This window comes from Chelonoidis abingdonii, chromosome 2 (genome assembly GCF_003597395.2).
Source record: "Chelonoidis abingdonii isolate Lonesome George chromosome 2, CheloAbing_2.0, whole genome shotgun sequence".
Taxonomy (NCBI): Eukaryota; Metazoa; Chordata; order Testudines; family Testudinidae; genus Chelonoidis; species Chelonoidis abingdonii.
The window spans coordinates 42132819-42154758 of NC_133770.1; the positions used below are offsets into that span (position 1 = coordinate 42132819).

The 21940-nt window shown below is 41.6% G+C and overlaps 2 protein-coding genes across 3 annotated transcripts in view; one reads left to right on the plus strand and one right to left on the minus strand.

Annotated features, from left to right (window-relative positions):
• ARL5B (ARF like GTPase 5B) overlaps positions 1-3922 on the minus strand; it is a 33330-nt gene extending 29408 nt beyond the window's left edge. The window contains exon 1 of the mRNA XM_032777584.2: positions 3807-3922. The gene's annotated coding sequence lies outside the window, so the exon portion shown is untranslated. The remainder of the gene's footprint in view (positions 1-3806) is intronic.
• A 2047-nt stretch (positions 3923-5969) lies between these two features.
• Positions 5970-21940, plus strand: part of NSUN6 (NOP2/Sun RNA methyltransferase 6) — a 44726-nt gene continuing 28755 nt past the window's right edge. The window contains exons 1-6 of one of the 2 annotated variants that reach the window (XM_075062309.1): positions 5970-6034; positions 8758-8857; positions 9786-9941; positions 11866-11945; positions 14833-14942; positions 19200-19353. In XM_075062309.1, coding sequence (XP_074918410.1) covers positions 8783-8857; positions 9786-9941; positions 11866-11945; positions 14833-14942; positions 19200-19353 — 575 coding nt within the window. In that variant the 5' untranslated portion in view covers positions 5970-6034; positions 8758-8782. Of the gene's footprint in view, positions 6035-6353; positions 6484-8757; positions 8858-9785; positions 9942-11865; positions 11946-14832; positions 14943-19199; positions 19354-21940 lie in introns of those variants that run through there. The other variant, XM_032777582.2, reaches the window with a different exon arrangement.

Here is a 21940-nt window from a genome sequence, read left to right on the forward strand (position 1 = left end):
TATCCTGTCTCCAAAGCAGTTGCAATCCCTCCCCAGTTTGGTATCGTTTGCAAACGTAAGCTTACTTTCTATCCAACGTCCAAGTATGTTGATGAAGATATTGAACAGAGCCAGTCCCAAACCAGCAACCCTGCGGAACTCCACTTGTTATACCTTTCCAGCAGGGATTGGGAGCCATTAATTAACTACTCTCTGAGTATGGTTATCAGCAGTTTGGCATCCACCTTATAATAGCCCCATCTAAATTGTATTTGCCTAGTTTATCGATAAGGATATCAATGCGAGACCATATCAAATGCCTTACTAAAGTCAGGTATACCACATCCACCGCTTCTCTTATCCACAAGACTCGTTATCCTATCAAAGAAGCCATCAGATTGGTTTGACACGATTGTTCTTTACAATCCATGCTGGTTATTCCCTATCACCTTACCACTTTCCAAGTGTTTGCACTTCCAAGTGATTTCTTTAATTACTTGCCATCCATATCTTCCCTGGCACAGAAGTTAAACTAACTGGTCTTAGTTTCCTGGGTTGTTTTTATTTCCCTTTTTTATAGATGGGCACTATATTGCCCTTCCCAGTCTTCTGGAATTCTCTCGTCTCCATGACTTTCCAAAGATAATAGCTAGAGGCTCAGATATCAACTCCTTGAGTATTCTAACTTTCTAAGTTAGATGCCTGCAAGTCATCTGCGACCCTACCCTAACCCTTCTATGAGGCAGGATTTTCACCCTAAGCCTTATAAACCTATGCCTCAAAATGGATACTCTGTTTAAGGGCAAAACTACACTCTTCACTATAACAGCTTAATTACAGTCTTGCAATTTATTTACTTTAGCATTTTAAAAACGAAGCAAACACATTAAACTAGCATACTTTCAACCAAGTCAAATAATTTAACCAAACAAGACTTTAAAAACTGCTTACTGTGAGCAATAAAAACAAATCAGTATCAGAGATGTGCAACCATTTCACACTACTAAAAAAATCCCCAAAGTTAAGGACTATGTCAGGTTCATTCCCCACTCTGAACTTTAGGGTAAGATGTGGGGACCTGCATGGACACTTCTAAGCTTAATTACTAGCTTAGATCTGGTATCACTGCCACCACCCCCAAGTACTACCTTCTTCCCTTGGTAGTCTTGAGGGACTTCACCAGTTCCCCGGTGAACACAGATCCAAACCCCTTGGATTTTAAAACAAGGAGAAATTAACCATCCTCCCTCCTTTCTCCCACCAACGCCTGGTGGATCCAGATCCACCCCCTTGGATCTAAAAACAAGGCAAGAATCAATCAGGCATTAAGAAAATGGCTTTTAATTAAAGAAAAGAAAGGTAAAAGAAAACCCTCTGGGAGAGAGTAGCATACCAGCTATCTCACAGACAACAGATTCCAAACACAGAGGATGTTCCCCTGGGCAAAAACTTAGTTACACAAAAAAAAATACCCAAATACCCAATTTTGATAATTCCCTTAATGGTACCAAGACAAGTTACAAAGAAAATAAACATAAACCTATTTACCCCTTTCTAAAACTTACTACTCTGATAAGAGGCTGGTTCCTTGATCTTTTTTACTCCAGCTGAAACTGAGACTCTAAACAAAGGAAAACTTCCCTCCTTCCGTTTGAAACATCTTGTTCCCCCATTGGTTCCTCTGGTCAGGTGTCAGCTAGGCTAGGTGAACTTCTTAACCCTTTACAGGTAAAAGAGGCATTAACCCTTAACTATGTATATACAAGCTTTATGGAATTAACACCATTCATATTTTGCCTGTCAGCAATTTTATGCTTGAAAGTGATATTTTATGGGTGCTGGAAAGATCATGGACCAAAAAAAAAGTAAACCCAATTCTATGCATACATAAGAATGGTCACACTGGGTCAGACCAAGGTCCATCTAGCCCAATAATCTGTCTTCCAATAGTGGCCAACACCAGGTGCCCCAGAGGGAATGAACAGAACAGGTAATCAACTGATCCATCGGACATTCCCTATCATCCGTTCTCAGCTTCTGGCAAACAGAGGCTATGGACACTATCCCAGCCCATTCTGGCTAATAGCCATTGATGGACCTATTCTCTATTAAATTTATCTAGTTCTTTTTTGAACCCTGTTATAGTCTTGGTCTTCACAATATCCTCTGGCAAAGAGTTCCACAGGTTGACTGTGCATTGTGTTTGTTTTAAACCTGCTGCCTATTAATTTCATTTGGTGACCCCTAGTTCTTGTATTATGAGAAGACATAAACAACACTTATTTACTTTCTCCACACTAGTCATTTTATCTCTATTGTATCCTCACTTAGCTATCTCTTTTCCAAGCTAAAAAGTCCCACCCTTTTAAATCTCTCCTCATATAGAAGCTGTTCCATACCCCTAATAGTTTCTGTTGCCCTTTTCTGAACCTTTTCCACATCCAATATATCCTTTTTGAGATGAGGCGATCACATCTGCACGCAATATTCAAGACGTGGGCATATCATTGATTTATATAGAGGCAATATGATATTTTCTCTCTTATTATCTATCCCTTTCTTAATGATTTCCAACATTCTGTTTTCTTTTTTGACGCCTCTGCACAACGAGTGGATGTTTTCAGAACTATCCACAATGACTCCAAGATCTCTCTCGAGTGGTAACAGCTAATTTAGACCCCAACATTTTATATGTACAGTTAGGATTATGTTTTCCATTGCATATTACTTTGCATTTATCAACACTGAATTTCATCTGCCATTTTGTTGCCCAGTCACCCAGTTTTGAGAAATCCTTCTGTAGCTGCTCTTTGCAACCTGCTTGGGACTTAACTATCTTGAGTAGTTTTGTATCATCTGCAAATTTTGCCACCTCACTGTTCACCCCTTTATCCAGGTTATTTATGAATATGTTGAATAGGACTGGTCCCAGTAGAGACCCCTGGGTGACACCACTATTTACCTCTCTCCATTCAGAAAACTGACGATTTATTCCCACCCTTTGTTTCCTATTTTCTAACCAGTTACCAATCTTTGATAGAACCTTCCCTCTTATCCCATGACAACTTACTTTGCAAAGACACCAACTGGAAAGTTCGGACCCTTTCAATTTGACACAGCCAACATTACATTATTTTAACAGCATTGTTTCCCAGCTGATTGCAGTTTGGATGCACACTTTCACAGAATAGGACTCAGAAGGAGAGGAGAATCCTAGCTAGTGAGACCTTGAAAGCCTCTGCTGTTGCAGTGATGAGAAAATAAGTTTGAAAGAATAGGGTCCATTTGACCACCCTCCACTGAACTCAACCTCCCCTCTTCAATGCCAGCCTACGACCCCCCCCAACGCCGGGCATTCCCCCTTCAATGCCAGCCTACAACCCCGCCCAACCCCGGGTATTCCCCCTTTGCAATACCAGCCTACGGCCCCCCCACCCAGCCCCAGACGTTCCCCCCTCAATACCAGCCTGCGACCACCCCCAACCTCGGACGTTCCCCCTTCAATGCAGCCTACGACACCCCCGCAACCCTGGACGTTCCTCCCTTCAATGCCAGCTGCGACCCCCCCCCGGATCACCCCCTTTCAAGTCCAGCCTACGACCCCTCCCAACCTGGTTGCCCCCCCTTCAATGCCAGCCTGCGAACCCCCTCGATGACCCCCCCTTTCAATGCCAGTCTACGACCCTCCCCCTTCACACACACACACACTCCCCTCCCCCAGCTCACAGAGCTAACCCTCCACCTGCTCCTCAACATCCGAGGGCGTTTCCGTCCCGTCCAAGCGGCCCCCGGAGCCGCAAAGACCCGCCCGCCCAGACACTGCTCACCCTGATCAACAAAAGAAACTCCAGCAGCTTAGCAAATATCAGGCCCATGGCTAGACAGGCTGGGCAGGCCCGTCCCGCGGCCGAGACGACGTCACGCTCCGAGCGTCCCCACGACAACAGAGGCAAGGCAGCCACCAGCACGGCGCAAGGAGCTTCGAAGGCAGCGGCTACCGGTGGCCAAGGGAACAGAGCCCGGAAAGGCAAAAGTAGGCGGAGCCACCCTTACCCGCGCTCCCCAGCCAGCCACTGCAGCCCATCTTCCGCGACCCCCGTGCGTCACTGCGTTGCCCAATTGTCAACGTCATACGCACATTACGTCCTTCTTACGGGAAAAAATGGTACGTGGCGTCACCCTCACCCGTGGGGCTTTGGGGTTGCATTCGCTTCAAACATGCCCGCGGTGCTGCTGCTCAATGGCAAAGCGGGGTCTAGGCCTGGGAAATTTCCGCCAATCTGGGAAATTTTTGAGTAAAGAGTTTTGAAACGAAAATCCCAATTCCCAAGTTGAAAATTTTACTTCCAAATCCCCGGTTTGGGGAAATTTCCCAAGCTACAGAAGCACTGAAAAATACTTTTTAGCTTGGGAATTTCAACGCAAACGTGGGAATTTTAGCGCTAGGTTAGAAAAATTGACATCTGCGCTATACGAAGTACTGATGGCAAAGCGGAGCTTCAGGGGACCCCACTCCTCCCCCATACTCATTCGGGAAGCCTGCGCTGCTTTAAACGGCTGCTGTACCACCCGGGCCATTGTCCCCTTTGCGGCAGTGGGGCTCCGCGGGGGGCAGGGCAGGGGCTGGGCTTCGGAGACGAGCACCTCACCACCCGAAGCCCAAGCGGCCAGTCCCCCGGGGTCAACGGAACACGCTCTCACTAGGAAGACAGGGCGTAACTGCAGTGCTACTGTAAAGTGGGAAAATGCAGAGCAAGCAAACGGGGCTTCCGAGGTGCTGGGCACACGCACGGCCCGTCTGCGCAGGGAACGTGAATCGTGCTGCTGGCGGTGAGCCGTGTTAACCAAAACTAAAGTTTAACTGACAAAATCCCGTCCCGTTCAGTGGCTCACCTTCCCTTCGGTCGGGTGGTCTGTCACCATTTCGCTAGTTCTCCAGCCCCACGCCCCCGGCATTCCCCTGTGAACAGAGGCAGGTTTTACAGGCACCAGGGCCCATACAACAGGATAAAAAACTTTAAAAAGGTCACGAACTGATTTTGTTGGTTCCTGTTGCAGTGCAGTATAGAGCTATAGCACGTCAAAAACCGTGTAGAGAAATCTTCTTCTTCCCGCCTTCTCCTCTGTTTCACCCTGTGTTTGCTTCGCGTTCGTGAGGGCATTCAGTGGGCTGCCCGCCGGCTGTTCTTATCCTGTACGGGGGAAAGCTGGAATTCACCTAAAAAAAAAGTGGGGGGGGTGGAGTGCTCTGGTAATGCTTGACAGAGGTTTTTCCAATACGTGTGGCTGGGCTTTTAAACAGACCGCGTGAGTTGTCCAGGGTCAAAGGGACGATTTAAGGAGTCTATGAATCCACAGAGCCAGCCCTGTCCCTGGTGCCTGTCCTATGAAAGGGCTGAGCTGAGACAAGCGGCACCACGCGCCCTCCCACGCCCCGGGCGGCATCCCGCTCGCGAAACCAAGCGCTGTTCTCGTTCTCGCTGACAGGGCTGAGGGAGCGGGAACGGCAGTGCGCAATAAGCCAAAATTCGAGCTCCAAGCCATAATACGCAACCGCCCCGTTCTGGCCGTCTGGCGCGCGCCTGCGTGTTGTTGCCAGGCGTAAACCAATCACTTGGCCGGCCCGTGAGCGCAGCGACCAAATCCTAGTGGGTCGGACGGAGTTATTTTCGCTCGTCCCCGGAAGAGGCGGGACGAGGCTGACGTAGGGCGGGAAGTGCCGGCTGTGGAGTGTCGTTTGCGCCTGTCGGGGGGCTCCGTAGTCGCTGATTGGCGAAGGGGCAGTAGGAATCCCCCGCCCAAACTCAGGCCAGGTCGACTTGTGGCCTGTGAGCCTCGCCCTACTTGCTGGACGCGCTGTCCACGCAGCTCGGGTGCTGCAACTGCCTACTTCCCCCAGTGGGCCCGTTCGCGAGTCAATGTACGCGCCCAGTGGGACGGAGCACGCTTCGAGCGACTCGCACGGGACGCTCTCTGCGCTGAGCCTCCAGGCCCGTCGCTGCACGTTCCTGGGGTCCCTGGAGCTACTGCGGGCAGTGCGCGCGGCCCAGGTGGAGTAAGTGTCCCCGGAGCTGCCGGAGTATGGACGTGACCCAGCCAGGGGGTGGAGAGAATGGCGCCTGTGCTGCAGTTCGCTAGTGTTACCCGTGCAACCACTCCCGAGCCCTGGGTACCGAAAAATCTTGCTGCTTTAGCAGTATTGGCCCGGGTAGCGCCAAGTGTGGCAGGGGCGGCTCCAGGCCCAGCATGCCGCGGGGGGCTCTGCCGGTCGCTTCGGCACGCCTGCGGAAGGTCCACCGGAGCTGCGGGACCAGTGACCGACAGCCCCCCCCCCCGGCATGCCGCCGTGCTTGGGGCGGCGAAATGTCTAGAGCCGCCCCTGAGTGTGGGTACGTGTGCCCCGCCTGCAGTCACACCTGCTGGCTGTAGGGAGGGCCCTGGTATGCGTAGTCTGGACGGGAGGAACTGCCCTCCACGCTTCCCTCTTCACGGGGCTTTTTAGAGGTATTTAGGCACCTAAAAAGGCAGATAAACACCGAGACTCCCTCCCTTTTGATTTAAATGGGAGTTGTCTGTACCAAGGCACTTCTGAAAATTCCACTTGTTGCCTATCTGGATCTTCAGGTGCCTGAAAACCTGGCCATTGAACAAATAGCCTGTAAGGGATTACGAAAATAAAAATAGTTATGTAACTAGTTACATGGCAGTGCAAACACTTCTGTCTTGTCACATAGCTGAGCAGTTTCAGTATAGCTGCACATTTTGATATTAACTAAGTGAACCTTTGGTTACTTTTTTGGCCCTTTTTGGAGGGAGTTTATGCGATCCATACCATACATATAGGGGTGAAAGCAAACCATATTGCCAGTGTAATATCATAATGAAAGATTTACAAGAGCTGAAAAGAAACCAGAGAAACCTAATGCTAAACCAGATCAGACTTATTACCACTTTTCTATGGAGACATGTCTGGAAGTTTTAGGTCACTTATACTATGAAAATATTCATATCCACATGTTTATGTACAATGTTCATACTGTAATACTATTGAGTGGAGACCTGAGTTCTACAAGTAATATTTTCAGATTTGATTTAAATTGGTGCTTAATTGTGTTTTGAGAATCTGTTTTTTTAAAAAAGATTTTTTTTAAAAAAGAAGTTATATTCATCATACTTCAAAACTGAAACATGATGAATAGACTTCTTTTAAGTAAATAAAAAAGTCCCCTATCTTTCCTTACTCCTAAACATTCTGAAACACTAGATTGGAGATGAGACAATGTGACAGTTCCTAAGATATTAATGCTAACATTTAATGAGACTTTAAATGGAAACGTTAACTTTCAGTGGTGGTTAAATTTAGTAGAAACATCAAGGCAGTGTGCTTATTGGTCCTGGGGACATAGTGCTAGATACAGGGACAGGGTGTAGTGAGGCAGCTCATTCCTTTCAAGGGTTGCTAAAGGTGGGAATGAGCAATTCAACCCCCCTCTTGCACTCCCACCAAATCTAGTCTCCTCTGCCCATGCATCACCTTTCTTATACCAAAAACCTCGACTGCTTCCTTGACATGAACAAAAACCCGAGACATCTCAGATGCTTTCCTAAGTGCCAAAAGTCCCAAGCATTCCTTTCTTAGGTGCCCGAACCTTTACACAATGGTGTCTTAAAACCATTCACTGTGTAACCCTCTCCAGTCCTCCCGACTAATTAAAGGATGTATCTTTATCTTTGTAGTTGTGATAAAACAATTTACATGAATGTGAAGTTGTGTTTTTTTATCATCACTGGTCCCTTTATGTGGCAAGCAATTTATTAATGGAATAATCAGATTGTTAAAATAGAGTCTTTGTGTAAAATGCAATTTCAAATAGTTAATTAACACATTTTAAAATACAATTAACAGTTGCACTGTAGATGTGTCCTGAGCTATGTTTGCAATTCTGAATGAAAGTACAACTCCACCATCTAGCCCAGGAGTTAGGAACCTTTCAGAAGTGGTGTGCCGAGTCTTCATTTATTCACCCTAATTTAAGGTTTTGCATGCCAGTAATACATTTGAACGTTTTTAGAAGGTCTCTTTCTAGAAGTCTATAATACATAACTAAACTATTGTTGTATGTAAAGTATATAAGATTTTTAAAATGTTTAAGAAGCTTCATTTAAAATTAAAATTCAGAGCCCCCGGACCGGTGGCCAGGACCCTGGCAGCGTGAGTGCCACTGAAAATCAGCTCGCATGCGGCCTTCAGCACGCGTGTCATAGGTTGCCTACCCCTGATCTAGCCAGTACAAACACCACCATAACTCATAATTTATATGAATTATAAATTCGTCACGCATCCGACGAAGTGGGTATTCACCCACGAAAGCTCATGCTCCAAAATGTCTATTAGTCTATAAGGTGCCACAGGACTCTTTGCTGCTCATAATTTAGGGATACATCTTGTAAAAAGTTGCATTGGGTTTTAGTAAGTTATTCAAATCCATTCACTTTACTGTGAGGCGTAATACTTAAAAATCAGTGTTTTGAAAAATTTCTTACTGTTTTCATGAAATCATTGGTGAGAAACCTGGAGGAGAGGGTGTCATGCCATGTGACTCACCTAATTATGTGCCTCAGAATGTCCCATATATTTTCTTACGGTACTGCTGAATAACTCGTACACAACACAACCTGATTTTTTTCCAGCCCTTTTCATTTGGTTATTATGAATTATGCAAATTAAACATCTTTATTAAAGAAAACATTAATGCATTTATTGCTGTTGTTTACCAGGAAGGCTATTGCACTATAAAGGAAAATGTCTTTTTTTTCAAAAATATTACTGCAACCAGAAGTTGAAGAATACCTTGGAACCATGTTTAGAAATAAGGAGGTATGTGATGAAGGTAACACAACCAGTCAGCCTGTATGAACAAATTTGCCTTTCATTGGTTGAATGCTGAACTGTGCAGCCATTTACAATCTTTTAACTTTACTTTTTGTATGAAGTTCCTGATAAATGCCTTGCACAGTAAAAGTGTATCTTTAGTATTTAGAGTTAGAGCTTTTAAGCAAAGGGCTCTGATCCTGTAATGACCTCCATGCAGAGCATCATTGACTTCAATGGTCCTGTGTGGATTCAGGAGTCAGACTGCACACTGCTCATTGAAGGATTAGGGACTAGGATTGTTAATTCCATCTAGAAGTTATAAGGACTAGTCTAATGTGTGATTTCTAAAAGTATGAATATAGGTATAATATGAAATTTTGTTTTTAAACTTTTTGGGATTTTTAATAAGTGAATATACTGTTAATAAATGTTTAGTTAATTAACAAGTTCCAAGAAAACTCATATTGGGGTATCACAATCTACTAATTGTAATCTTCTTTAAAGTCTTCCAAGAACAATCATCACTACCACCATCCCCCCATCAGGGGAAAAAAAAACACCCCACCTCCCACAGAGTAACTTTGAGTTGAAGTCTGTTTTTTTTGTCTCTGTATACCTGTTGCTTTGTACAGCAGCTAGGCATATCACTTAATAGCGCAATATCAAATAAATGAAGATTAATTTTAATGCCTGTTCCAATATCGGCTTGTTTAGAATACTCTTACTCAATAAATAGACTGGTCTTTTCAGCAGCCAGACTCTGCCCTCAAGTGTGCGAATGTGATTCTCACTGAAGTCAGTGGGAGCTGCACAAGCATCTGAGGGTCTATTACATGACATACACAAAGTAAAAGTTGATTTAAACTTTTTGACTACAACAAGCACTACTACATAAAACTGTTTACTATTAATATATATTTTTTTCTTTTAGCTCATAAGTGCTTTAGGCACTCTGGAAGCGGAGAGGAAATATGAATCTCTGTTAAATTGTCTAACTCATCCTCCAGCTTTCACAACTGTTAGAGTTAACACTCACTTGGCTTCAGTGAAACAAGTGAAAAATCTGCTGTTTGAAGAGATCCACAAGGTTTGTGCAGTTTTGTATCTTGGTTATCACTAAAGATAGCTACAAGATTTCTGGTTTTGTAGGTGATTGCAAAAGCCTTTTTTCAAATAATGGAAACAATTCCTAAACTTGATGGGTATGTCTACTTTCAGTTCGGTGCTGGGATGAAAATCCTATTAGCACTTTCAGAGTCAAATGGAAACAAAAGTAGAGTCTGTGAGTTAAGTCCAGTACTAGTCAATATCTGATACATCAAAGGAAGTTAAAATACCCGTAGTGCCCTAGACCAATGGTGCTTTCATCAAGAGAAGAAGAGACCCTTTTTTTTTTTTTTTTTTTGCAACGTTCTGAAGAACTTGAGTTTAGTTGTAGATAGGGTCTAATAAAAAATACCAGCAATTGATTCAGAGGAATATAATTTCTCACTTTGCATTTTCAAAACGTGCACATTCCTTCAGAAATTTAAAATCTATAAATAAGGACCACATAATACTCGTGGATTATTTGTATTATAGTAGCACCTGTAGACCCTAATTAGGATTTGGGCGGCTTTGTGCTAAATGCTTTACAAACATAGAAGGAAGGCACTGCAATCTAGACAAGACAACAGAAATAGAAACTAGTAGTCTGAGAAGATATATGCAACAAGTATAGAGCTTATTTTTAATAAAAGGTGACAGAAAAATGAACTGATGTTGCAATGTCTTATTTAAGAAGTGTGTGAAATTGAAAGAAACCAAGTATCCAAATAACTTGAGCGATTCCCCCCTGCTGGTATAACTTGTCAGAAAATGCTTTGATGTTTAGTAAATTTTTGGATTTTTTTTTGTTCTATTTATTTTATAACTGTCTTCATCTGACAGAGATAATTGATTGTAAGCCAGAAGATCTGAAAATAAATGGTTTAGATATCCTATGATATCCCTTCAGTCTTTCTGAGAAGATGCGGTTCTTCTATAAATAAAATATTGATGTTGGTGGGTTTACAGACAGCAACTGCATGCCAGGAGCCAAGACGTTTCTGTAATGCAAAAGCAGGAGACGCTACTCCACCTTTTTCCTAGGAGGGTAATGAGTTATGCTTGTTTTATCATACAACTCATTCTAGGAATCTAGAATTGGTATTTTAGTCAATTTTTTTTTGCTTTGTAAGGGAAAATGCTTTGCTAAAAACAGAGATACAGCTAGCTTCTCCATGATTAATAAACAGTTTTAATTCAAAGTATACTCCAGAAAGAAGCTATAACATTAATGCCTGTTTTAATAACATCACAAAGCATACAGATTTGTTTAGAAGGAGAAAATACCTCTTTATAAGATGTGCACTGATTTCCAGTTATTTGGGATGTGTGGAAAGACACCACTTATGAAAATCTAGGAACAGTTTTAAAATGGCAACTCAGTTTAGAGCCTTTTCAGATTAATGTGAAATCAGGTCCCTAACACCCATCCACAGCTTCTCACATCTCTCAGTTAAAATGAGCCACCAAAATGAGCATCTGAGATGTCAAATAGGAAAGATCTCCACATGAATACATTGAGCAAATCTTCATCTAATTTTAGCCTTTCTTTGTCTATTATTAGTAATAGTGTGTCTGACTGTAGCATTGCCTAGACTTCTTGTTCCAGAAAAAATAGGCTCCAGGAGCACATGAATGTTCAGGACTCACTCCTGTGCTCTGTAATGAATCCTGTCAATGACTCCTATTGTGGTCTTTGCATTTCTGAATGTACTCATTTATCTCTGTGTTTTAGCTTGAGTATTTATAATATACAGAATTTCCTAATGTAGGATTTCTCAGCTTCTCATCACTTAAAGAGACTGTTCTACCATTCACAGGTATAAAGTGTAAACTGAAAAATAATTAATTCCAAGAACAATAAAGTACTTTTTAAAGCATTGTTGTTAATGTTCTTTTGTTTTGTTTTTTAAAAAATTCAACAGCAGTTTAAAGATCTTAGTGTGCCAGTTCTTCAGCACCCAGAACTCCAGGACATCTTACTTATTCCTGTCATTGGACCCAGGTTTGTAATTTTAAGACTTTAACAACTAATTTGTGTTACTGAGTTTCATGATACGTTTTACATTAATCATTTTTGATAACTTAGACACCATTAAAAAGTTGCAAGTGTTTTTTAAGCCAAAATATGCAGTCTTGTCCTAGATATCAATTTTTGATCTTTCAAACTCCCTCAGAATTTTGTTGATTTTAAAAGACCATAATCTTTTCTTTCACCATTTATGATAATGGACTTCATATTAGTTTTCCCTACAGTAATTGCCCTGTGGCAGAGTACGTTAGGAGGAGGTAGATTATCTCTTCTGAAGAACTAGGGACTGGGAGGGCTCCAAAGTATAAGGTCTTGCAGTAGTGCACAGTATTCCTCTGTTAGAAAACTTATATATACAAAACTCACATGACTGTATTTAGGGAAGGTGGCGTAAATGATAATGTTGAACAGGAATTCCAGGATCACATTTATCCCCCTACACTGATGTCCTACACTGTTCACACTTAAGCTGTTTTTTTTCTAGTTTTCATTTAGACAGCTTTAGTGTTTCCTCATTGTTTGCCCTCTTTGAATTTTTCTATTGCTTAATTTGACTTTACAGTTAGAAGGATAATCTAAATGATCTTTCTTATAATGATGCTTCAAAATTACATACAATTTTCAATTTTGAGTTTACCAAGACTGTGTCAAGTGTGCTTGTAAACTATAGGGTCTGTGGTACAGCATGGCCAGAGGGCAGCATGAGAGTGTTAGCAGGGGGCCTTATTCCCTGCCAAGGGAGGAAAGTTTGCTTTAGATTAACTAGAACACCTGTAGCCATTTAGAGCACCTAACTCCCATTAGAGCACCTGACTTCAGTCATGTGATAAAAACCCCCTGCTTCAGCTAGACTGTGGGAGTTGAAGGAGGAAGGTTTGGTTGGAGCAGAGTGCAGGTTGCAGAAGAGAAGAGTTTGATAAGAGAGAAATAGAACGTTTGGAGGAGTGCTGCGGTGGATTGTGAAGTCCAGAAGAAACCCTAGGTAAGGGTATCATAAGCCTCTTTCCCAAATCTGGACCTTAGTGTCCAAAATGTGGGTGCATAGCATGAACCTCCAAGCTTAATTACCAGCTTGGATCTTATCTCGCTGCCACCAGACAGGAATTACAGCACCTGCCTCGCTCTGGTCCCCCAAACTTTCCTTGGAGGGACCCCAAGTTCAGAGACTCTGAGTCTCACAACAAGGGAATAACCCATTCCCTTCCCCCTCTCTCTCCACCCAGACTTTCTCTCTGCTACCTGAGAGTACTGATGCAATCTCTTTACATCACAATACAGAAGCAGGTCTCCTCTCTTCCACAAAGAGCAAACCCAAAGACAAGGAAACAGAAAAGATCCTATCTCTCTTTCCCCTGTACTTCTTCCCGCCCTGGACACTAGGAGAGTAAACACAGAGAACAGCTCTTTCCCCTCCCCCCGTATTCCTTTCTCCACCCAATTCCCTGTGCTGCGAGCTTCACCCTCCGTAGATCTAACACAAAGCGAAATCCCTCCCTTCGTTCCTTTAGCCTACCCAGAGAGCGAAACTCCAACAAGTCTAAAAAGAAACTTATATAAAAAAGAAAGAAAAGACATGAACATAATCTCTGTATCAAGTGACATACAGGCTATACTTACAAGAAAAAATATAGAATAACAGTCCTGATTATAAAAATATCCAATTTGAAACATTCCAGCAAAACACTCACATGTAAATACAAACAAAACAACATAAAAGCCTATATTGTTTTTCTACCTGTACTTACATTTGGAAACAGAAGATTAGCAATAGAAAGACCTTCTCATAGCTGAGAGACAGACAAAAGACTCAGACCCCCAAAAATCCTCCCTAACTTTGAAGAAATCCAGTTTTCTGATTGGTCCTCTGGTCAGTGTGTGGTTCCCTTTGTTAATCCTTTACAGGTAAAAGAACATTAACCCTTAGCTATCTATTTATGACAAAGGGGCACCAGGCTTGTGTAGAAGGGAGGCAGAAGCCCTTCACAAGCTGAAGGATAGGAGAGGGAAATAACCCAGGGAAGGAACGCTAGTTCAAGTGGGTTCACCACAACCCTCAGGCCCTGGGTTGGACCTGGAGTAGAGGGCGGGCCCAGGTCCCTCCCTCTCCACTCCCCTCCTCCAAGGACACTAGTGGGGTAATTAAGAACCAGTTCAGAGGCGAGCAATAGCGCCCTGAACCTACCCCAGAGAAGAGAAAGCGTGAGACCCAGCAGATCAGTACCCGCAATTTGCCACACGTCATAAACAATACTAGTGTATACAAACTACATTATGGTATTTGCTGTTTCTCTTTTACAGTACTGGACAGTATGTCATTATTGGTTGTCCTGCACGGACCTTAAATCCTTCTTTGAAGTACCAATCTCTAAATAATCCACTATTTGTACTTGTCCTTGACAAGTCTGAGTCATTACCTTCCTTATTACCAATCTGCACACAGTTGCTATTAGCAAAATTCCCTGTGTCCCGTTAAAATCTTTGTTGTAATAAAGATTTATGGCAGTTATTAAATTTAAGAGGTCACTTTTTGAGCATCCTGCTTGAACACTAAGTTGTTGTTGTCAGAGAAAGTGGAGAAGAATGATTTTCACATCTGTTAACAACTTGATTTTGTATATTGGTATCAGATTTTTGGCAGTAGCAGTTTTGGGGCTGAATCTGCATTTTTCCAAGGACTGTCACTTGGTCTTATTCTTTATTTTTTATCAGGACTGAACTACATCTTGTAAGTTTGATATACAGTAAGTGCATATTTCTCCACCACCCTTTCTCAAACAGCATGCATGAACTGACTCTCTTTTTTCTGAACTAGACTGATGTCAGCAGGTTTTTGTAATGAAATTACACTTTGTGTCCTCAGGAGGGATCTGCGAAAGCAATCATCTGAAGTCATTGTTGGAGCCCAGTGTGGGAATTCAGTGCTACGAGGAGCGCATGTCTTCGTTCCAGGAATCATATCTGCTTCAAAATGTAAGAGTTAGCTAATATATTTCAGTAGGATTTAGAGGCAGGGAAATGACCATCCATTCCAGTTGACATCTAGTTTCTGTTTTACTTTGGTTTTGTTTGTAAAACTTGCATGATTTTTCTTGCACAATACATATACCAAAATGGTGAGTGCTACCTCTCCTCTTCTGTGCTCCTTTCATTCTCTCTCCTTTTTAGAGACTTCAGTTTTTTAACAGCAGGATTATCTGTCATTGATATTCTTACATTCTTCTTCTTTTGACTTGAAAAAGGGTTTTTTACAAAGATCAGATGTTTTCAAGTGAGACATTACCTGACAAAACTGAAAAGTTAAGTCATTTTGGTGTATACCAGAGAGATTAATTTTGTAGATTTTCTAGTAAGCTACAGTAGTTGCTGTTAAAGCCAATATTTACCCTCAATACTGTCTAAGAAAAGTACATCCAAGTTAGTAACTTCCCAGTCTAACCAGGGGAAAGTGTGGGGCAGATGATTGATGCCTCTGTGTGGTTAATAGCCACTAATGTAGGAGCTGTTATCTTTTGAAGCAATGGCAAACAAAGACACATTGACTTCATGATATCTTAGGAACATAAGAAAGTAGATGCAAGGGAGAACTGAAGCTTTTGTGTGTTTGTTTATTTTGCATTCCCTTGACATTAAAATTGGCATGTTTGATGTTATAATAGTCTAGTGCAGGGGTCGGCAACCTTTCAGAAGTGGTGTGCCAGGTCTTCATTTATTCACTCTAATTTAAGGTTTCACGTGCCAGTAATATATTTTAACATTTTTAGAAGGTCTCTTTCTATGAGTCTGTAATATATAACTAAACTATTGTATGTAAAGTAAATAAGATTTTTAAAATGTTTAAGAAGCTTCATTTAAAATTAAATTAAAATGCAGAGCCCCATAGACCGGTGGCCAGGACCAGGGCAGTGTGACTGCCACTGAAAAGTGCCATAGGTTGCCTACCCCTGGTCTAGTGTGACAGCTTGACAATATCTTGAATTAAATTAAATCTTATTGAATTAGGCTTAATACCTTTGGGGTAGATTATATTAGAAATGCAAATGTTTATGTAATATTGTGAAATTGTATGGAACTTTTTTAGCAGGAAAACAGAATTAATGCAATCTCTGGAAGGTATGAGAATGTTCAAAGGTCTTTTTGAACAATATGTTTGATGTGGATATTCTAGGAAGTTCCTTGAAGTGAGGGGAAAGCAGGTTTTCCCCTCTGAGGCCAACATATTGAAAATAAGACCTGGGGAGAGAGACCTATTGTATAGTAATTACCTGCTTCTGGAATCTCCAGATCAAAAGGGTGGACTAAATTTCTCATGAGTATGCTGGTTCTGAACTTGTAACGACAAGGAAACCCTTAAGGTGGGATGATGAAAGACTGCTCTTGACAGAGCCCATGTTAGAGTTGCATGAAATCTAGTAAGCTTATTAGTATCTGTGTTTTTAATATGTTTTCGCTGTAATGTTTTTTACCTTAAGAATTAAGTATGCTTCCTTGGAAAGAACAAGGTGGTAACATATCTCTATACCAATCACTCCATTATCAGAAAAATTAAGCAGATTTAGGCAGATTATCTTTGCTGGGATTAACACAGCAAAGTCAGGGAACTGTTCAGCCTGGACACATCCTGGTCAGAAAGGAGTGAGATGCGAGTCTCCACACCAGAGCGGCAGCAGCTCGGGTGTTGAAAGCCTGAGAGTGGATGCCCTTGCTGGATCACTGGGGGGTATACAGGTGCAGTTTCCCTGAATTGTGAGATCTGGTATTGATTTCTATTATTTCTTGGTGAGAAAAATCTTCCTCATATCTAATTTGAAGGTTCTGAAGTTATCATGCGAACCCTTATCTCTCTCTCTTCCAGTGCCAGTGAGCTAGAAGATAATCTTCTGCGTATGCTCTTGAACAGTGCTTAGTTTTCAGCTTCATATTGAAACAATTTGTGCTATTTATTTTTTTAAAGGTCAAACTAACTTTTATAATATAACTGTGGATGATTCACTTTGTTATCATGGTAGTGACTATGGCTGTGTTAACCACAGCTCCTTTTTTTTTTTTTTTCCATCTACACCAACGTTTCACAAACTGGTGTCCGTGAGCGTACTCCAGGGGGTCTGTGGGCCCCGCTGATCAACTCCTCCCCTGCCCTCCCTCAGTTCCTCCTCCACTCTCCCAGTGCCTCCTGCACCTTGGGGAACAGCTGTTCAGTGGTGTGTAGGAGGCACTGGGAGGGATGGGGAGGAGCGGGATGGGGCATGTTCCAGGGAGGGCATGGAAAGAGGTGGGGAAGGAGAAGGGTAGGGTGGAGCCCTGGGGGAAGGGGTGGAGTGGGAGGGGGGCTTTGGGGTCTGCAAAAATTTTTAAATCAAAATGGGGGTCCTTGGGTTGCTAAAGTTTGAGAACCACTGATCTAGATGAAAGCAAATTTTGGCCCTGAATTAAAAAAAGCACTTATGCATTTGCTTAAATTTAGTCCTATTCAGAAAAGTACTTAAATTCATGCTTAACTTTAAGCATGTGCTTAAGTCCCATTGACTTAATACAGTGGCTCTCAAACATTTTTTACTGGTGACCCCCTGAGTGTGACCCCTCCCCAATATAAATTAAAAACACTTTTTTATATATTTAAGACCATGATAAATGCTGGAGGCAAAGCAGGGTTTGGGGTGGAGGCTGACAGCTCACGAACTCCCGTATAATAATCTTGTGACCCCCTGGGGGGACCTGACTCCCAGTTTGAGAACCCTGACTTAATATGTATGCTTTCCTGAATGTAGGCATTTATGAGAAAACAAGTAAGTTACTTGAACAATTGTTGAAACATCTTTCATTTTGTACAATTCTACTTCTAAATATGCAAAATACTTACTGTGTGAGAAGTGATTTATCGTCATTGCTTTACATTAGCACACAGCATCAAATAAAGGGGAAACATACAGCAATAGGACTTTAAAAATATTTTAGAGGAATTGCAGATAGGAAAATGAAGTGGGAGAGTATGTTATCAGCCTGAAATCAGGTACAATAAAGCCCTTATCTAGAAATTGCACTCAGCACAGATGGTATAACAAGACATGAATGGTAGTGCATAAGTGGGCCTCTAAATCGTTGATCAAGTTATACAGATAAGAAGGAATCAGTGATCAAGGTCTTTAAGCTTAGTTTGACAAATCTTAATTTTAAGCTTTAGGTTAGCCAATATAGCTGCCTGAATGAAGAGAAAACACAATTTTATTGCAAGTTATAACTCAAAATTTGACATACTGCTACTGTATTCTAAAGAGAGAGACAACCAGGGAAAAAATCTTTTGACTTTACAAGTGAGGACAGACAAATAATTTGATGGGAGATAAAGTTAAATATCTGCAAATTTTACAAATACTAGGTAGATGATAGCAACATGGAGTGTCAGTGTTTTGGGTATTGTAGATGTCCCAGAAGAAAATTATCTTGTGTAGAAGCTATTTCTGGCTACAGGACTTGATCACAAATATAATACAGTTTTGAAAAGTGCTAAAAGCATGTCTCCATAATAAAATGATCCTTTCCATCGGGCATATTTAATCTAGCCCCTTGGTCATAGGAAAGAGATCTCTGAAACGCAAACTCTAAGCCTTTTGAGGAGCTTTAAACTGCCATATTCATTCCCAGTTCAAAAGCTTAGTTTTGCCTCTGTAGTTTTCCTCTAGTGCAACCAGCCAGGCCCTTCAATAAAGAAATTGTAGAAAAGCATCTGGGGAGAAATCTCTAAGCGTGGTTTGAATAATAATTGCTCTTAGAATGAAGCTTTTACAAGTAGAGGCAGAGCTCAGCAAGTCTACATGTGGACCATGCTTTCTTACTGCTTTACTCCAAGCAGCTTAACAGACTCTCCTCTACCAGAAGCCAAAATGTTCTTCAAGCTCTTCTAGGCAGCAGTGCAGCAAGATACTTGAAGACAGTGGGACTACTTGTGTTCTTATGATTAGGCACATGCTTAAGTACCTTGCTCAACTAAGTCCTGTACACAGCTGGGTTCTCTGTTATATTTTGTGTGCAGAAAATAATTTGGCAATGGGAAAACTGCCAGGTGACTTTGTGGACTAGCCAACACTGGAGGTACTCAAAGCTTGTCTTGACCTGAAATCAATACTGCTGTGTTGCAAGGGGTTGAAGAACATGGCCCGTCAGAAGTCCCAGATGAGTTGGGCACTGTTCTCTTGCCAAATAATGCATTTAAAAAAATCTTTCTTTCCCTAGTTATGAAAGCTGGAGATGTGGTCTCTGTATACTCTGATATTGAAGGGAAGTGTAAAAGAGGAGCCAAAGTATTTCTGGGAACCAAAGTTTTTATTGGAAATGGGATTTCTGAATTGAGTCGCAGTGAAATCTTCAGTTCAAGTGGCTCACTCAAGTAAGTGCATAGTAACTGCAATGAAGATTAAAGAACTACATTTATTTTCTTTTTTGAGAAAAAAAGGTAGGAATTTAGAAATATTCAGTAATACACATAAAGGCAGATTGTGGCTTTGAGTGAGATGCTCCGTTGGAGGCAAATGAGAAGGGACATTAAGGCAGTGGGAACTTTGGGAAGAATTCTTGCTGACTCCGTAAAAATTCCTTCTGGGCTTCACAGGAGTGCACATTACAACAGCTGCTCTATGACCCCCTTGAAAGAGTGAAGCATGCATTTCCTTCACCTGATGAAGGAGAGAGAGAGCATTTTGGGACACTGACTCACTGCCCTAGTAAAGAGGGCTGTAATCTAGATTTCAAGGGGGCAGGTGACAAAAGGCTTCAGGTTGGGTATAAAAGAAGGTGACCTTAACAGAGGGCTGAAAGTTAGCAGGGATTGGGGGCAATGGCAAATTACAATAGGGTCATAGGAGTAATGAGGGAGAACAGTGGGGGAGTTTACACATCTTAGATGACTATACACAAATGCAAGAACTATGGGGAATAAACAGGAAGAACTGGAAGTCTTAATACACAAGCAAAAGAGACTTGGTGGGATAAATCTCATGACTGGAATATTGGAGAAAAAAAGGTATAGCTTGTTCAGGAAAGAGAGGCTGGGGGGAAAAGGGAGGATGCATTGCATTGTACCCATTAAGAATGTACCCACTTGTTCCGAGGTCCAATAGGAGGTTAGAGACTGGCCAGTGGAAAGTTTCTAAGTGAAGATAAAAGAGGGGGAAAACAGTCCAACAAATCAGGGGGAGGAGGTGGATGAGGTATTTCTAGAACAAACAACGGAAAGATCCAAAAAAGAAGATCTGGTATTAATGAGGACTTTTACTTTGGAAAAGTAATATGGCAAAAAACAATGTCCAGTAAGTTCTTGGAATGTGTTGGTGACAAGTTGTTTTAGATGGTGGGTAAGTAAGCAGGAGCCCTGTCATTTTAGACTTGATTTTGACAAACAGAGTATTAGTTGTGAAGGTGGAAGGCAACTTAGGTGAAAGTCATCATGATGTGATAGGCTTCCTGATTATAAGGAAAGGAAGTGAGTGAGAGCCGCAGAATAAGGACAATTAATTTAAAAAAAGCAGACTTTAGCAAACTCGGAGAACTAGTAGATAAGGTCCCTTGGAAAGCAAATCTAAGGCAAAACAGTCCGGGAGAGCAGGCAGTTTCTTAAAGGCACAACTATCCCAATGAAAAGGAAATATAGAAGAGAAATGGTTTATATGGCTGCATCAGCTCTTTAATGACTCGAAAATCAAAAAGGAATCCTACAGAAAATGGAAATGGACAAATTGCTAAGGGGGAATATGAAATAATAGCACAAGCATCTGGGGACAAAAATCATAAAGGCTAAGGCACAAGATGAGTTACACCTAATGAGGGACATAAAAGGCAATAAAAAAAGGTTCTATAAGTATATTAGCAACAAGAGAAAGATGAAGGAAAGAGTAGGTCTTCTATTTAGCAGAGAAGGAGAGCTAGTAATGGACAACATTAAGAAGGTTGAGGTGTTAAGTGTCTATTTTGCTTGTTTTCTCCAAAATAGTTAATTGTGACCAGATGCTTAACACACTATTAACAACCAGGGAGACGGAACACACTCTAGAATAAAGAAAGAATAGGTTAAATAATATTTAGATATGTTAGTCTTGATGAAATTCACCTAGTACTAGCTGAAGTAATCTCAGAACAATTAGTGATCATTTTTGAAAACAGTTGAAGGAGGGGCGATGTTTCAGAGGACAGGAGAAAGGTACTGTTCGCCTGCTTTCAGAAGAGGAACAAATATGACTTGGGAAATTATAGACTAGTCAGTATAACTTTGATATTTGGAAAGATACTGGAACACAATATTAATCAATTTGTAGGCACCTAGAGGATAATAGGGTTATAAGTAATAACCAATTTGGATTTGTCAGGAAAAAATCTTGCCAACCAATCTAATTTCCTTTTTTTGAGAGGGCTAGAGGCCGACTGAATGGGAAAAATAGTAGACATGATATATCTTGATTTTAGTAAGGCTTTTGACACTGTCCTACATGACATTCTCATAAGCAAACTAGAGAAATGTGGTCTAGATGAAATTACTATAAAGTGGGTGAACAACTGATTGGAAAAACTGTACTCAAAGAGTAGTTATCAATGGCTTATTGTCAAACTGAAAGTACATATCTAGTGGGGCTCACAGGGGTCTGTGTTTGGCTTGGTACTCATACTATTTAGTATTTTTATTAATGAGTTGGAGTGGAGAGTATTATAAAATTTGCAGCTGGGATGGGTCCATAGCACTTGGAGAACAGGATTAGAATTCAAAACGATCAGGGCAAATTGGAGAATTGGTCTAAAAATCAACAAGAGGAAATTTAGTAAAGAAGTGCAAAGTACTACACTTCAGATGAGTAACTACAAAATGGGGAATAACTAGTTAGGTGGTAATACTGCTGAAAAGGATATCTGAGGGTTATAGAAGATCACAAATTGAATATGAGCCCACAATGTGATACAGTTGCAAAGAAAGCTAATATAATTCTGGG